We start from the raw sequence: 17,617 nt of genomic DNA, 5'->3' as shown, positions 1-17,617 counted from the left end.
GGTATCCGTACTGCAGCCCGGCCAAATCCATTCATCGCCATCATCATCTGTCGTCTCCAGTCAAGCCAGTCTCGGAGTGCCACCCGCGGTCCTCCTCCCCGGGGGGCGTGGCATGCACACGCCAAGGATGTGCCTAGCGTTGTGGAGGATTCGTCCGTCGGTGGTGCCTGGCCTTGCTCTCTCTCTCTCGGCAGCGAACAGAAGGACCTGACCGAGGAGAGGAGTGATGCAGATGGGGCGTGTGTGGATGGCGGAAGACAGATGCCTCTTGGCGTCAAACGGGTTGTCGAGAGATATATAAGACTCTGTTCCGTCAGCTGTGGTTAGCAACTCTTTTCCCTCCACTTTACCAATCAACCCAGCTGTACAATATCCATTCGAATCATCGAAACCATCAATCTCTAATCACCACCACCAATCTTCCACCAAACAACAACCAAATCAAAATGCGTCTCTCCGCCGCTTCCGTCCTTGCCTTCGCCGCCCTGGCTGCTGTAAGTTGACCATCAGGACAAATCGCCAGAGTAATCAACTGACATCCCACAGGCCCAGGCTGAGACCGTCACCGTCACCACCCCCTCCGTCCCCGGCGTTCCCGGCGCCACCCAGGCCAGCTCCCTCATCGGCAGCCTCTCCAGCGCCGCTGGCTCCGCCCTGAGCTCCATCTCCGGCGCCGCCTCCTCTCAGGCCGGCGAGCTCTCCTCCGCTCTCGCGTCCGCATCCGGTGCTGCCTCCTCCAGACTCGAATCCCTGAGCTCCGCCATCGCGACTGCCACCGACGCTTCTGCCTCCGCTTCCTTCTCCTCCGCCATCGACGCTGCCTCCTCCGCTGCCTCGTCCATTGCTGGTGACGCCACTTCCGCCGCCGGCGAGGCTACCAGCACTTCCGCCCCTGGCGCTGCTGGCCCTGCTCAGACCGCTGCCATCGGTATGGGTGCTCTCTTCGGCGGTGCCGCCGTCCTTGCCAACCTGTAAAGGGGTTCCGACTTGGAAAGATGCGCATTTGCTTTTCAACGCATGGGTGATTTAGCGGAAACGATCGGCAATTCGGTGTGGTAATGAATATTACACAGCATTGTTTGGGAATTATTTTTCGGGAGATTTGATCAGAGATATCATGATGTAATACCAGTACAACTTTGTACATCAAATGAACACAAAACGTACATTCCGACCACACTTTTTGAGCCTTGCAGTGTGACGTGTATTGCTCGTGTGCCTTTTGCCTGAATTGCGATTGCCACTTGGCGGTTTAGCACTTGGCCATGATCGAGATTCGCGGAAATAACGAGCAACCTACCGCAATATGCGCCTTGGCCGCTCCCAACACCTTGGCGCTTGGGGTGCTTCGGACGAAAGAGAATGGCGGCATAGCTACCCTTGCATGTTGCAATGGGCGCACTTGCTCCGGGTAGTACCAGGATGCGTATTAGGGCCACGCTCATTGTCGTCCTGCTCTGGATTTCGTATCTCTCAGGGGCAAACAAGCATAACTTTTGCACTACCAATGTCCAGCCACCTTGGCTGTATCCGTACCAACCCCCCGACTGCCTCACCTAGTGTTTCACAGTACGAAAAGCAAAGGTAGAACATACGACTGCGTTTGAATATGATGGTGAAAGGCGTGCCGACACAAGTCCCAGCCATGGCTGAACTGTCTGCCCGTGTTTGATTGCGCCGAAAAACAATGTGGTCGGAAGGCATCGCTTATGCCTTCGACCGGGTATCTGCCCATAACTTGTCGATGATCTGAAAAATCGCCGTGATGTCCTTCATGACCGCGCCGTCGACCTGCCCGCCGAGCTTCTGCTGCATCTTGTCCGGATGCCAGCGCACCCGCTCCTCGCGCAACTTGGCGGCGAACTCCTTTTCTCCAATCTCCTCGACCGCCAGCCCATTGACGATGAACCGGCGGACTTCCTTCTCGCCGACGTCCGTCCTGTGCCCGCTCTCCACAGGCCATGGTATGCCGTCGACATCGCCTGTCCAGCCCGACCAGGCCTGCGTGTATTCCTCCCATAGTGTAGTCCATCTCTTCTTCTGGCGACGCTCCTCCCCGCGACGGAGGCTGCGTTCCATGTCCTCCTGAAGCTTCCTGTTCCTCTTTTCCTCCTCCGACTTGCGTTTGCGTGCCTCATCCCTCCGTGCTTTCTCTTCCAGCAGACCCTGGTGCGTCTTTTCCCACATCTTCTGCCTCACGTGAGAGGCGTATTCATCGTCTGTCATGCGCTCCAGCTCGCCCTGCGGCCCGGGGCGCTCGTTGGAGTAGACGTGTATCGGCTGGCCGTAGACGCCCTGCCAGTAGGCGGCGCCCTCGTCATCCGCCATCGCGTCGAAGAGAGACTCGCGGAAGGCGGCGTCCGGGTCGAGGGCTTGGGGTTCGTGCGGGTTCGGGGGCGTGGGGGATCGTGAACGTCTGCGATGGCGACGGTGGTGATGCCGCCGGTGTGAGCGGGAGTCCTCGACGCCGCCGCCGTCGTCTTCGCGGTCGCGGTCGCGGTCGCGGTGTCTGTGTGATCGCGATTTGTGTTTCGACTTTAGGCGGATTCGCGATGACCTGGGCCGTAGAGTATCGTCGTTGTCGTCCACCTCCACCTTTGGTACTGGTTCGCCCTTCGACGCCGGCTCGCCGGACGGACTCCGCTTCGTGCGTTCTCGCGCAGGCTCGTGGCCGTCGTCCGGGTTTATCGACGAAAGAATGTGCCGCCTTCGCGGCGAAGTCGACGGGGTCGTCATCGCGTGCGTCCCATGCGCGCGAGAGACCGTATGTCGTTGGAACTTCCGATGGGGGTACAAGAATAAGGTTTGAGAAGAAATGAGTTGGAGGGGTCGTCCTGGAATGAGTTGACGTCGTTAAGTTTTGGCTTATCTTATCTTGCGGCGTCGATGGTCTCCCGGATGCGGGGCTTGGCATTCCACCCGTTCGGGTGTCTGGGTCATTCCTGCGAGATAAGGTTAAGCCCACCAGCAACGGCCCTGTCAAGGTACATTCTTCATGTATTTTGAGGCTCAAAGGAGTGCAACGTCGTCTGATGAGGATTTGACGCAGCTTCCAAAGTCTCAGCGGAGATCTATGATACCTGCCTTACCTGTATTCGGTTCCATCATTCACGATGTCGACCTCCCGACATTTGACAGCCAACCGTATAGAGTCTAGGCTTATTTCAAAGTTATAGTGCGAAACATCTGTCGCAAAATTCCATCGGGCACAGCCTTGTGGCTCTCTTCTGATTTGATTCATCTCCGGCCCAGAAAACAACCAAGGCCCAGACCGCCCCTAGGGCCTCATCCGCTTCCTCGCAGCAACCCTCTTGATGGTACGCCAACGAGCCTTTATATTGTTATCTACTCCCAACTCTTAGCAGTGAGATAATCTCACCCGTCATTTTATTCCACCGCCGAGGCAATTTACGTTGACGCTGCTCAGATCAGGCTCTTGTCCGACCCCAAAATCGCTGCGTTCTTCAGCTTCAACACCCGGACTGCCGGCCTTCCATAACAAAAGGTCCCCAACGCAAAATAACAACCCAGAATCAGAAGCAAATGCCAAATCGAAACGCCTATCTGCAGATGAATGGAAGTGCATAAAAACAAAACGTAAAGAACGCGCTACATTTCAGGTGCGCCCGCCACCTCGACCTCTTGTCGGCGATTTGGCCAAATGGCTTGTACTCCAGCCGAACTTTTGGTGAAAGAGCTGGCTTTTTTTGTTCGGGGCATATACCTTTGATCGCAGGTTGGGAAGGAACTCAAGGCCGTCCGGGTACCTTTCTTCACTTTCTGGACTTCCCGGTACATTACTTCTTGCATCCGCACAATGAGCCGTGTGAACAGAAAAGTATGATATCCGAAATAAGTTTTGTCTGTCTTTGATTTTCCACATTATCTCCGATAACTCATGCAGGCTCTTCCTTGGCTTTATTTAAGGCATCATCAATCGCCTTTCTCAATCACCTCGTTTCCTCACTAGTATTACTACAGCCACTATCCTAATCATCCATCCTCAACGACATCTTTAGATCTTCCTCGGCGACATCTTGGACTCTTGTCGCAATTTCCAGCCCATTTGCCACGGCGCGATAATTATCATGGGAACCGACAAAGAACTTCTCTCGAGGGAAGAAATTCTTCGATACCGATCGTTGACCCAGTTACTATCCCTGACAGAGAGCTCGGAAAGCTGTAGTCCTACTGATAGTTACGACCTACACGATTTTGCGGATGCTTCCACCGCAAAAAGGTCAAGGCCACGCCAAATGGATAGCCTAGCCTTCTACTATGTTCACCGCTTTACATACCTTCTGCTACGAAAGAAGGACGATATCGCAGCGGCTGCGTTGGTGGACACAGACAAGCTCATCGACGCCGTCAGAATGCACCCCCAAACACATCCACCTTGCAAAAAGGGTTCGGTTGTCATTAGCATCCAAAGCGAAAACGGCCGCGAAGTCTCTATTCCAGCTCATCCTGATGCTGCCATGGAAGTGGCATACAATCTTGCGCAACTTTGCGGGGAAGATTTTCCCGAGCACATGTCTGCTGCGGAGTACTGCTTGGGCAGTGTTGCAGATGTTCCCATCCGCACTCATGTCAGCAATCTTGTCTGTCTCATACGCAGGTTGCGCACCGCGGAATCCAAGGAGTACTTCCGAAGACTCAAGATTCTAAGGGATTACGTCTGCATATCCAGCTGCGAAAATATAAAATCTCGGCTCTGTCCACAAGGCAAAAACCAAAAGGATTACTACGCAGCCATCACCCGAGACGCTTCCGGAACCAACATACCATGGCAGTCCTACCACAAATGGATGTACGATGACAACACGCCACTGTCCGCCGAAGATTTTGAGAAATTGACGCAAATTGTCGACCTTCTCCGACGATCCGGCCAGGGCGAGGGTCTTGAGAACTTCCCTTCACCGGAAACACACTGGTGCCACGATATCGAAGGGAAAATGGCGTTCCACATTATGCTTTGCCGGCTTCTCAAAGGCTATGCCGATAAGGTCAATTCCCTGGTCGATGTCAGGAACGCGTGCCGCAACAGACCTCATGTCAACGGAACTCATTGTCCGGGTGTTGCTGAGCTATCTCACGCCGCTGCACAAGCCTATCAATGGGGACGCGCGCTACTTCTATTTCGACGAATGTTCGGAGAAACGGCCTTGCGAAAGCACCTCAAGGTTATTGCGCTTGAATTTGGCCTGACGGATGACGTTGGCGATGCATCCGACAAGTGAGGCACTGGAGTACTTGGACGCCCTGACCATACACGCCCAAGGCATTCTGGCTTTCACGAAGTCTCCTCCACCTATGAAGGGAGACATGAGGGCGAAGTTCAAGAAGCGGCAAAAAGCAATACGTTGGCAAGTTGTTACAGATTTTATCTGCGAAGTCGACTTTCATGTGCTTGAGTTTTCCCGGCGGCACGACGACCAAGAGATGCTATCAATTCGGAAGCTTCTCAACACCCTGGAAGACTGTAATGGACAGACATTCCCAGCAGATGACCCAGGTATCAATCAGTGGTTGAAAGAAAAAGAACAGCATCCCGATCTCGACTTCTATGGGTACGATCTCGACTCAACCTCCTTTCACGGCACATGTCATTGCGGAGCCAACTTGATCGGCTTACAGCTATTGGCCCGCAAACGAGGACAGCGATCCTCACCTAACAACGACAACATCTCTGGTCTGTTCCAGAGTGACTTGAGGGTGCTGGCACTCAGCGAACAGTGTTGTGCTTCGTGCCTCGTTCTCATCAGGTTCTACATGAATTCAACAGGCAAACAGGCTATGCTCCCTGTTAGTCATGGACATTGGACCGCATGCTCTCTCCCGGCGTGGATACCAAGAGATGCTGGAGAACACATGCTGGAAAAAGCAACTCGGGCTGCTTTATACAGGGCAGACATAATCCTCGAGAGATACCAGATATGGGCGGCAGCGGACGAAAATGAGGACGACTGGGCCGGGGACGGCATGGTGGAACTTCTCGATGACGAAGACTATTGTTATGATCTTCCTGAGCTCCTTAAGCTTCATGAGCTTGATAGGATTGGGGATTTATAGACAATTGACTGAGGTAGTGCTTCTAGGTTTCTTTCCTCTCCAATGACAACTCGTGGACGAATATGTGCGTCGAGTACGTCACTCAACCACGAAGCATGTATCATTGCTCGATTACAGGCCCTGCCCGCTGTCGTATATATCAAGAAAATAGTCAATCAACCCCTTGGAATCAGAAAAACTAAGATCGACCTACTCTGGGTTTCGCGACATGGCCAACGGCTGGGACTTCGACTGATTATCAGCATTCATCGTTGGCCTGATTTAGAGATACATGGGAACTGAGGAGACGAGTTTCGGTATCTTAAAGTTCTCCTGTATTAGAGTTTTCTTGTGTACATTCTCGTAATCCTCCTAACCACCAACCTGTTTTGCTCTTTGCTATTTCACTCTTTGGGTCGGCAGCTTAGATACTTGCCTTGCCGCGATTCCAAAGTTATAGCTCTCGGCATCCCTTTCTCACGTTCCGTCGTATCTTTCTATCTCCGTGCCTGTTGATTGCATTCGTCAACAGTTTCCATCTCTACCGTCGACGTCGCAATATGCTCTGTGCCACTGTCAAGGAACTGCTTTTAGAAGTCGAAAACGGTATACTCGCTGTTCTCCAACATGGACTGCTCGGCCAAACCAGACTCCGCGTCCGACTCGCCCGCCATACTCTCACCCTCGGGGCTCTTGACCTCGGAGGACGACGGAGTGGGCGAAGGATCAGTCGGCTTTCTGTTGATCTGCTCCAGGATCCAACTCAGACGCTCGCGGAGAGCCTCAGTGGCTATCTTCATCATGTGTGATCCAGCATCTTTGAGGATCCAAGGAGGAGGTGAGCATGCGCTCCAATTCTTGTGAGATCCAGGGTATTGAATCTGTTTGCCGATCAGGTTGGCGTAGAAAGCGACAAGGCTGTCGCAAGCCGGGCAGCAATGCTTGCTGACAGGCAATACCGTGATGGTCTTCAAGAAAAGATCTATGATGTCTTTCTCGGGAATCTCAATCCCTTCCTGCGGCGAGGACTTTCTCAAATTGGCCATTTGGCGGTTCAGCAGCTGAATGCACAGCAAGCTAACCTCGCAATGACAAGTTCCGCCGAAGTATGATGATCTGAAGTCGGTAGCATGCTTCGCGCCGTTCTTCTTTTCCTCCTTGTAATGGATCCAGTTCATGATGAGAATTTGATCTTTCTTCTGTAAGGGCTTGCCGTCCTTCATGGGGAATATGCTCAAGAGGTCCTTCATAGACACCATCTCCAGGTCCTTGTACTCTGGAATCACCTCAAGCAGACGAAAACCGCCTTTCGTTATGATGACTGACGCAATTTTCTTGGCCTCGTCCTTTGCCTGGACATCGAACTTGCCGAGATTTCTCATGGCTTGACCATGCAGTGTCAAGAGGTTGAGATATTTGCCAGCAGCAGCCGCCCAGCTCCTCTGAGACGTTGCATCAAGATCCGACAATTCGGATTTTTCGGAGTCAATCTCGTGGCTTTCGCCACTCCCGCTCTTCGTCTCAACGGTGTCTTCGTCGTATGCACGGTACAAGGGCGACTTGGAACCCACGTGTCGATCGTCCTCCAGTCGGTATCTCTCGGCCACCCATTGAAGGTGTTCGTGTAACACCGTTGACTTTTCTTGTCCCTTGATCACAACCATTTTGGCGAACTTGTCCTGAAAAAGAGAAAGGTGGACGAGAAAAAAAACGACGTTGGTGGCTACACGGTCCAGCATCTGCGCGTCAGGACCCTGTGCGTTTTGCTTGCCTTTCAAGACAGCGGTCTTTTCCTTGTGGCAAGTGTTCTTGGTCTTGATCAGCATGGCCAATGCCTCAGTGTAGCCATTTAAGAGGCGGCTGAGAATCTCGTGGAAGACTTGTCTTCCCTCAACGTTATACCAATCCTTTCCTGGAGGCGGATAACTTCCTAGGCCTTGCCCGTGGCCAGATTTCTTCAGGAACGTGACAATGTTCCTCACCTCGTCTGAGTCTTTTGCGCTAAGGGGATGAACAGCTGGCACCGGGGACTCCTTGGCTGAATCTGACTTGACTGCACTAATATCGTAAGTGATGGCCAGGTGGAAATTGCGCCGGTTCTCCATCATTCTGAGCTGCTCTGTGACATCGAGTGATTCGGTTGTTGCCTGTTGCAAGGCGGCAATTGCGCCGGAAACGCGGCTCTTCTTCACGCCGCGGAACAGGCGTGTATTCATCTTCTCGCAACTTGAAATGACCACGTAGTTCCGGAAGATCTTGACGGCGGGCCTGAGATCGTCCATTCTTTTGGCTAGTCGCATTCTCCGCAATAGACAGACAGTGTTATCAACGTGCTTGCCCCAGCTAACACTTGTCTGTAGCTTCGTTCTGCCTCCAGCTCCCTTGACGGTGGCCTGGATGTTGTCAATGTAGTACCGCGCAGCAGAGACATTGGCGGGGAACCCTGTTCCGTCGAGGTTGGTGAGCTTGCACTTCAACTGCCCAGGAAGTGCATTCGTCGGCAAGTCGCTGAGGGTTTGATCGTCACGTCGGTAACGACGAATCCAGCGCAGGTATTGGCGACGGCGAGGTCCTTGTCGCGGATCGGGGAATCCGGTGTTGTCAATGGATAGCTTTCTGATGGCGTTCAAAATGTCTTCATTATTCTCAAGCATTGTGGTGGTAACCACTTCATGCTGACGAACCAACAGATGGGTAAAGTGCAAAGTTTGCACATACGCCTTCTGGGTAGGGGATAGCGTCTGATTGAGATGGTAGGGCGGACCTTTTCGCTGCTCGGGTGATCCGACGGGGGCAGAGGGACCATAACCGTTGGTCACTGACAAGAACTTTGTCACTGCGCGATATCTCAAGACATCGTCTCTAGAGATGAACTGCTTCTTATCGAAACACTGAGGTGCCATTTTGTATGTTTGCGCAATAAGAACAAGACGATGGCGGCGGACGGTGGGTGACGATGGCGGCCAACGGTGGGCGAAAATGGTGAGGAGTGGGCTGTAATAGCGTGAGTTGCTGTCCAAGTGAAGATGTGACCAAGAACCTACTTGATGATCGATGATTTGGGTCGTGTGAAAGTGAGATAATCGAGATGGTGGTGGGAAGGTAAGTTGATCGTCTGATGATGAGAGGATCGTGGAAATGTCGACTTTTTATTTTCTCACGTCCATTTTCGCTGACGATCTTGGGAGGCAGAGGTGAAGGATCACAAGAGGAGAAGAAGTTTGAGGCAGGGGAGACTGGGCCTGTTGTCGGAACAGAAAGTGAGGTGGGATGCCTAGAGGAGAAAACCTCACTTCCATACTTTTGCCGGCACAGTTCCTCAGGCAACGATTACCTCCTCATAATTCACCAGTCGGGTCTTCCGCAGTCGGCAAGGGAACAAAACTTTTATTGAACATGAACCAAGGCACACCAGCCACGGTTGGAAGGCACCAAACCAAATTCTGTAATTGTGACTGCCGCACATGTCTCATCAACACCAAGTAGGATAGAAAGCCTTTCAAACTTAGTAGTTGAATTATCCAGAAATATTTATAAACATATAGAATATGCGAGAAAATTGGGTTACTTACTTCACTAAGGTGATTGATAACAAACAACATAAAAATGCCTTCTTTGGGTCATTCAAAGAAAGTTGTAGCTGCCTTCCCTCACTTAGGTACTGATTGTTCGTCAGCACTTACATCAATAACAATAGGGAATACAATACAGATGATAATAAAGACGATAAGGATAATAAGGACACTAAGAACCGTAAAGATACGAAAACGACGAGGATCGACAAGGGTAATGATCAAGACGAGGATGGCACTGAGGACAACGAGGACAGGACAGAACACGCTGCCAAACACGCCGCAGCAGACGGCAAAGATTTGGCTAATAGAGTACAGTGTTCTGTCAAATCTGCTGCAAATGTAGCAGACGTATGAGTCTAGTCTGTAATTGTAGGCGTTCTCTGTTGCGGAATAGCTTGGGAAGCTGTGGAACTCGAGGATCTTCTTGGAGATGATGCCGTTTGGATCGCGCTGGCGGACGGCCCGGTAGAGCGCGTTGCAATCCAACGGTAATTACGCTGAGAGCTTCCCCTTCCGTGATGATGGACCAGGCCCGTTGCGGCTGTTCGACTAACGCCGCAAAATGGGCATGAGAGGTTGGATCCTCCCTGTACATACGAGTTGAAGTGCTGACCAGCGTCAGGTATGCAAAGCTAGTCTGAGAGAGAAGATGGATGTTGTTACAGTTCATGGAATCTCGGTCACAGGAACTACAGTGTAGATGGAAGTTTACTTCGTACGTAACCCTGCCCTGCTCGTTGTCGAAGTAGTTCTCGCATTTGGCGTCCTTGAAGTCTGACGCACAGTGACCGGTGGCATCGCAGTGCTGGTCTCTGGCGCGCCAGCCAGATGGGAAGATTCGCCAACAGGTGCCACAAGTATAGACCATGGTCGCCGGTTTTCAGATTCTGTGAGTTGCGTGAAGACGAAATTAGGTTAGCTCCCTTGCTCCCTTAGACGGAAACACGACGCACTGTCACATCTGGTGGGGTTTGTCTGATAACGGGTTCACCAAAAGTCTCAAGACACGGCAGTCACGTATCTGCAAAAAGCAATGTTGTATTAAGGTAGAGAACCGCAAACGGCCACTCAGCTGTCTCAAAATCAACCGACCCATGCTTGCGAAAGTCAGATCGATGAAGCTTCTTCAAAGTTGCGATGACATGCTCAGCTCAGACACCATCAATTGGGCCATTGCCTCTTTAATCGCATGCCCACGAGGTCAGCGTGGCTTCTTCAAGTATCCGAGCGTCTTATCTCTCAGATCAAACGAAGGAAGAGTCTGGGGATCCGAGTTTCCGACACGCGCGACTCAGTGTACCGCTTACATAGTACAGATTGTGCATGCATCGGACGTACCGGATATGTATCGCAAAAGCCGAATGCGGGACAGGCTTCAATGCAGGTCGTCATAGCTCCCCACTTTTCTATGAGCTAAACTGCGGTGAGCCCTGTGACTGGGTAGCCACCACTTGCGGTTTCCGCTTGCTAGTGGTCCCCGAACCCGTCGAAGCTGACAAACCATGCAGCGTCACCGAACAGCGACCCTCGCTTTTTGGAACCTCCTCCACCACACCTCTCTCACTCGACAATTCGCGGCACGTCGCATCCCGTCTCGACTCGACTCGGTCGTCCCTCCAAAAACTTTTTCCCTCCCCCCAACGAGTGACGGAGTCGACCGTTTCGTTTCATTTCGCGCGTATAGAAACAAACGGCCACATAGCACACTAGAACGACATCGATTTCGAGCCCTCGCGCCGACCGAAATATCCCCATTGTTCGTTCTGTTCACCTTACTTAGCATGCGTTGACAGGCGGGCTTGGGGAACCGCAGAGCATTCAACATGGACTATTTCTCCGACTACACGTCGCAGCGTCTCCTGCATACGGGATCGTTCACGGGATTCCACCGTTTGGGGTCACTCGGCAGCAACTATCTCTCCGCGACCGAGCATATCAAGCAGCCGCTATGCGGTAACGAAGAAGGCTGGGGCCCGTTGAGCCCGATCCGATACGACTTTACGCCCTGCTTTATCGATGTCTGGATAGCTTCCGTGGCGGCATTCGGTGTCGTGTTTGGACTCCTTGCTATCATTTGGCTTGTCCAGCGCAAGAGGCCTTCGGATGCCCCCAAAGACTGGCACTTTTGGGCAAAACAGGTCAGCCTGGCTTGCGCGCTCTCCTCCGCTAACGTATTGCTGACAAGTCGCGTGTGCAGACATTACTCGGCTTCATTATCGCAGACGTCATCGTGCAACTTGTAATCCAAATATTTAGCTATCCCGGAGTGTGGTACGGCGACTTCAGATTCTGGACGACCGCCGGCACAATCCTTTCCCTCGGTGTCATCTTCGCGATTCAGTGGCTCGAACACGCGCGGCTGCGCAATGCCAACGGCGTCGTTCTGTTCTACTGGCTCTTCCTCTTAATCGCATTCGCTGTTAAGCTCCGATCCCTCATCTCGCAGCAGCTGTACGCCAAGAACGAAGCCTACTTCATCACTTACACCATCGGCTTCGGGCTGTCCATTGTGGAGTTCTTGCTTGAGTGGCTGTGGCCGAGGAAAGTTAGCGCCTACGAGGCCCTGATTGACGAGGAGGAATGCCCGATCGAATACGCGACCGTCTTCTCCCTCCTGACCTTTTCATGGATGACACCTCTGATGCGCTACGGGTATAAGCAATACCTCACCGAAGATGATCTCTGGGGGCTTGCCAAGAAGGACCAGACGAAGAACACTGGAGACGCATTCCAAGATGCTTGGGAGTACGAGTTGAAGCACAAGAAGAACCCCTCGCTCTGGATTGCCATGTTCCGCGCCTATGGTGGCCCTTACGCGGTTGCGGCGCTCTTCAAGGCCGTCAACGATGTCACTCAATACCTCCAGCCGCAACTGCTCAGGTATCTCATCGCTTTTGTAGATTCATATCGCACAGACAGCGACGTGGAGGAACAGCCAGTCATTTGGGGTGCCACGCTTGCGTTGGCCATGTTCGCTTGTGCTGTCCTCCAGACCGCTATGATCGTAAGTGCCCACCTCAGTATTCGAGAAGCTCGTAGGCTAATAACCCGCAGCACCAATATTTCCAACTTGCGTTCGTCACCGGCATGCGTATCAAGGGAGGCTTAGCGTCTGCCATCTACAAGAAGTCCATGAAACTATCCAACGAGGGCCGATCTGCCAAGACCACGGGTGACATCGTGAACTACATGGCCGTTGATGCCCAGCGTCTGCAGGATTTGACCCAGTTTGCCCAGCAAGTCTGGTCTGCGCCGTTCCAGATCATCATCTGCATGGTTTCCTTGTATCAACTTGTTGGCTGGTCTATGCTTGCTGGTATTGGTGTCATGATTATCATGATGCCTGCACATGGCTTCATTGCCAGGATCATGAGGAATTTGCAAAAGGAGCAGATGAAGAACAAGGACAAGAGAAGTCGTCTCATCAACGAAATCATTACCAACATGAAGAGCATCAAGCTCTACGCTTGGGGGGCTGCGTTCATGAACAAGTTGAACTTCGTGCGAAACGATCTTGAGTTGAAGAACCTCCGCAAGATCGGAGCGACGCAAGCCTTTGCTAACTTTACGTGGAGCACTGCGCCGTTCTTCGTGTCGTGCTCGACCTTCACCGTGTTCGTGTTGACGCAGGACAAGCCTTTGACGACTGAAATCGTCTTCCCTGCGCTGAGTAAGTCATCCGGCCAACGTTAGAATGACAAGTACTAACACATTGTGCAGCTCTCTTCAACCTGCTCACATTCCCCTTGGCTGTTCTCCCAATGGTCATCACCTCTATCGTGGAGGCGAGTGTCGCTGTCGGCCGTCTGACCTCGTTCCTCACAGCCGAGGAGATCCAGCCTGATGCGATCACCATCAAGCCTGCTCCTGAGGAGATGGGTGAGGAGACTGTCATCATTCGAGACGGAAACTTCTCTTGGAACCGTCATGAGAGCAAGGAAGCCCTCAGAGACATCGACTTCACTGCTTACAAGGGTGAACTGTCCTGCATCGTTGGCAGGGTTGGCGCCGGCAAGTCTTCGTTCCTGCAGAGCATCTTGGGCGATCTTTGGAAGGTCAAGGGTGAAGTTCAGGTCCACGGAACTGTGGCGTACGCATCACAGAGTGCGTGGATCTTGAACGCCACTGTGAAGGAGAACATTGTCTTCGGTTACCGCTACGATCCCGATTTCTACGAAAAGACTATCAAGGCCTGCGCCCTTCTCGACGATTTTGCTCAACTTCCCGACGGTGACGAAACCGTCGTAGGCGAGAGAGGTATTTCTTTGAGTGGTGGTCAAAAGGCACGTGTTGCCTTGGCCAGAGCTGTGTACGCCCGAGCCGACATCTACCTCTTCGACGACGTTCTATCCGCTGTCGATTCCCACGTCGGCCGACACATCATCGAGAATGTCCTGGGTCCTAGAGGTCTTCTGAACACCAAGACCCGTATCCTCGCAACCAACGCCATTGCCGTCCTTCCGGAAGCAAGCTACATCACACTGCTCAGGGATGGCGAAATCGCCGAGCGTGGAACGTACAAGCAGCTCGTGGCCATGAAAGGCATGATCAACGAACTCATCAAGACTGCCGGTCAAGAGTCGGGCTCGTCGTCTGAATCCAGCTCAAGCGGTTCGAGCAGCGAGACGTCCACGGTCATTGAGGCCGAGGGGAGCAGCCAGGAGAAGGCCGAGTTGGAAGAAGCCCAAGAGCAATTGCCCGAGATGGAGCCCATTAAGACCGGTGCTGCCATGACGCATAAGAAACGATCATCGAGCATGGCTACGCTTCGCCGTGCGAGTACTGCCAGTTTCAGAGGTCCTCGTGGCAAGCTTACTGACGAGGAAGTCTCTGGCAGCAAGACGAAGCAGTCCAAGGAGCACTCTGAGCAAGGAAAGGTCAAGTGGGATGTTTACCTTGAATACGCCAGAAACAGCAACACTATCGCCGTCTTCATCTACCTCCTCACACTTGTCGCTTCACAGACTGCGAACATTGGCGGATCCGCGTGGCTCAAGACCTGGTCTGAGCACAACCAAGAGGCCGGCGGCAACCCTGATGTTGGCAAATACATTGGAATCTACTTCGCCTTTGGCATTGGCTCGTCTCTGTTGACTGTCGTCCAAACGCTCATCTTGTGGATCTTTTGCTCCATTGAGGTAAGTTGAGAAAGGCTGGCATCTCTACCATGCAGACTAACCGAAAGTCCAGGCATCACGAAAGCTGCACGAAAGCATGGCGAACGCCATCTTCCGATCGCCCATGTCATTTTTCGACGTCACGCCAACGGGTCGCATCTTGAATAGATTCTCCAGGTTTGTTGATGGTCCACCATCTACCAGTGCACTACTGACATGTGTCCAGTGATATCTACAGGGTGGACGAGGTTCTTGCTAGGACGTTCAACATGCTCTTCGTCAACGTTGCTCGCTCAGGCTTTACGTTGGCGGTCATTGCGGTCGCAACTCCACCTTTCATCGCCTTGATCATCCCAATTGGCCTGATGTACTACTGGATCCAGCGATACTACTTGCGCACATCCCGGGAGCTCAAGCGACTTGACAGTGTTACCAAGAGTCCTATTTACGCCCACTTCCAGGAATCCCTCGGAGGAATCTCCACCATCCGAGCCTACCGACAACAGCAGAGGTTCGAGCTTGAAAATGAGTGGCGTGTTGATGCCAACCTCAAGGCGTACTTCCCTTCCATCAGCGCCAACCGCTGGCTGGCCGTTCGTCTGGAGTTCATCGGTGCCATTGTCATCATGTCGGCCGCTGGCTTCGCCGTCATCTCCGTCGCAAGCCACAGCAATCTGAGCCCTGGTCTCGTCGGTCTTGCCATGTCTTACGCTTTGCAGATCACCACGTCTCTCAACTGGATTGTTCGTCAAACTGTCGAAGTTGAAACGAACATCGTCTCCGTTGAACGTGTTCTCGAGTACGCCAGGCTGCCGAGCGAGGCCCCTGAAATCATCAAGAGCAACCGGCCCCCGGTTGCTTGGCCTGCGAAGGGCTCTCTTGAGTTCAAGAATTACAGCACCCGTTACCGTGAGGGACTGGATAACGTGCTGAAGAACATCAATCTCGACATCAAGTCACATGAGAAGATCGGTGTCGTTGGCCGCACCGGAGCCGGCAAGTCTTCATTGACTTTGGCGCTCTTCCGCATAATCGAGCCGACCATGGGTCACATTAGCATCGATCAGCTCAACACGTCCTCCATCGGACTGCTTGACCTGCGTAGAAGACTTGCTATCATTCCGCAAGACGCAGCCCTTTTCGAGGGTACAATCCGGGATAATTTGGACCCCGGCAACGTGCATGATGATACCGAGCTCTGGAGCGTATTGGGTAAGTAATACTGAGTCCTGCCTTTCCTCGCTGGCCCAATCGCCAAGGAACCCTGCCCACACCCTTCCTGAGTGACCCCTCCCTCAATAATGAATTGGAGCTAATGCGCTCGCTATCACAGAACACGCCCGGTTGAAGGACCACGTATCGAGTATGGAAGGCGGCCTTGAGGCGAAGATCAATGAAGGAGGTGAGTTCTCGTCGTTTCCACCGTCGCTTTTTGTCGGCTTTAAGCTTCGGTCATCCCGCATCATCCCCTCCACGGCTGTCCGCAGTCGTGTGCTCCCGAATACCGTCGCGATTTTCTCGCGACGTCGTATCGGACTTTCAAAGGCAGCACAACAGTCACCTTTCACATGCATCCATCGCCGCATTTAGAGTCCCCTGCATGATCTCCCGCGCATGCAGTCCTCGTCTCGTGCTGGCTTATCTCATCATCTCCCCAACTCTCCACCGTCTTCACCGTCTGCCGACCTAGTAAGCCGCATATCGGATGGAGCGAAATGCTGACTCAATCTCGCGTCTAGGCTCCAACCTCTCACAGGGTCAGCGACAGCTCGTGTCCCTCGCCCGCGCTATGCTGACGCCATCCAACATCCTCGTCCTCGACGAGGCCACCGCCGCCGTCGATGTCGAGACGGACGCCATGCTGCAGACCACGCTGCGCTCACCCCTGTTCGCCAACCGCACCATCATCACCGTCGCCCACCGCATCAACACTATCCTCGACAGCGACCGCGTCGTCGTTCTCGACAAGGGAGAGGTCGTTGAGTTTGACACGCCGCAGGAGCTCATCAAGAGACGGGGCGTATTCTACGGGCTGGTCAAGCAGGCTGGCCTTGACACCGATTCGTAGAAACGGACACTTGTGCCGTCGATCGGCTATCATCGAACAAAATCTAGAGCCAACCAACCAAAATATTTTAAAATCGTGAAAAGAGAAAAGGGAAAAGCGCGCGCACTTTGTGTTACCACAATACACGGTTTGTATGGCAGCGATTGAACGGTGAAGGGGAGGGAGTGTGGATGGGTTCTCGCAGTAGCATCGTTACCGTCCTTGTAGACTTACTTGTAGAAACCCTGACCAACATTGCATCTACATGACTCTACTTTGGACCCTTGAACTACGTTTGTGTCGGCCCTCGTCATTGTCCGACGGGGGGAAGCGGTGATATCGTCATTGTACAAAGTCCGACCATCCAACAATCCTTCAGCACACCCACCCATCCCCGGCTCGACATGCCATTCGGAGACAGGATGCTCCCCAAGGCACTACACCCTGCACCCACCCACACACCCACACTTTCTCAAGAACATGGGGCTTGCTCGGATTGCTTGGCTGAGCCCAACTGTGTAACAACGGTATTGTTCGCGGCCGTCAACGGTTGGCCTTTGTTGCCAAAGGTTAGTGCGGTTCGGGAAGAAGAAGCAGCCCCCATTTTTCTCTATCTGTTCTCTTTGTGTAACGTCCAACGTGGGCAGACGCGGCAATTCGTGGCTTAAGTGGCGGCCGGGGGATGGTGGTGGGACGACGATGATGTTGGTGCACGTCGCGTGGAGGTTGTGGGACGTGTCGGCGTGTGTGAATGTGTGATCTTGGTGTCCTTGTCGGACGGCATCTGTTCTTTTCTTGCTTTTTTGTCTTTTGACAGGGCTGGCAGT

The 17,617-nt window shown here is 52.9% G+C and overlaps 5 protein-coding genes across 5 annotated transcripts; 3 read left to right on the top strand and 2 right to left on the bottom strand.

Moving 5' to 3' along the window:
- Positions 1-446: 446 nt before the first annotated feature.
- On the top strand, positions 447-975 carry CkaCkLH20_08420 (uncharacterized protein; the record flags this gene model as incomplete). The annotated part of the gene is made up of 2 exons (XM_038891135.1): positions 447-494; positions 547-975. The coding sequence occupies 2 exons, from the start codon at positions 447-449 to the stop codon at positions 973-975; spliced, it is 477 nt and encodes a 158-aa protein (XP_038743509.1).
- Positions 976-1,707: 732 nt separating this feature from the next.
- CkaCkLH20_08419 (uncharacterized protein) lies at positions 1,708-2,736 on the bottom strand (the record flags this gene model as incomplete). The annotated part of the gene is made up of 1 exon (XM_038891134.1): positions 1,708-2,736. One exon carries the CDS (start codon positions 2,734-2,736, stop codon positions 1,708-1,710), a length of 1,029 nt encoding a protein of 342 aa, XP_038743508.1.
- Positions 2,737-4,256: 1,520 nt separating this feature from the next.
- CkaCkLH20_08418 (uncharacterized protein) lies at positions 4,257-5,240 on the top strand (the record flags this gene model as incomplete). The annotated part of the gene is made up of 1 exon (XM_038891133.1): positions 4,257-5,240. One exon carries the CDS (start codon positions 4,257-4,259, stop codon positions 5,238-5,240), a length of 984 nt encoding a protein of 327 aa, XP_038743507.1.
- A 1,401-nt stretch (positions 5,241-6,641) lies between these two features.
- On the bottom strand, positions 6,642-8,954 carry CkaCkLH20_08417 (uncharacterized protein; the record flags this gene model as incomplete). The annotated part of the gene is made up of 1 exon (XM_038891132.1): positions 6,642-8,954. One exon carries the CDS (start codon positions 8,952-8,954, stop codon positions 6,642-6,644), a length of 2,313 nt encoding a protein of 770 aa, XP_038743506.1.
- Positions 8,955-11,449: 2,495 nt separating this feature from the next.
- CkaCkLH20_08416 (ABC metal ion transporter) lies at positions 11,450-16,811 on the top strand (the record flags this gene model as incomplete). The annotated part of the gene is made up of 9 exons (XM_038891131.1): positions 11,450-11,764; positions 11,824-12,630; positions 12,681-13,296; positions 13,347-14,764; positions 14,817-14,920; positions 14,970-15,955; positions 16,077-16,145; positions 16,364-16,432; positions 16,483-16,811. The coding sequence occupies 9 exons, from the start codon at positions 11,450-11,452 to the stop codon at positions 16,809-16,811; spliced, it is 4,713 nt and encodes a 1,570-aa protein (XP_038743505.1).
- Positions 16,812-17,617: the final 806 nt, after the last annotated feature.

The sequence above is a fragment of the Colletotrichum karsti genome (genome assembly GCF_011947395.1).
Source record: "Colletotrichum karsti strain CkLH20 chromosome Unknown Scaffold28, whole genome shotgun sequence".
NCBI classification, from domain to species: domain Eukaryota; kingdom Fungi; phylum Ascomycota; class Sordariomycetes; order Glomerellales; family Glomerellaceae; genus Colletotrichum; species Colletotrichum karsti.
The sequence above is the reverse complement of the archived record's forward strand: the minus strand, read 5'-3'. Positions and strand labels throughout refer to the sequence as shown.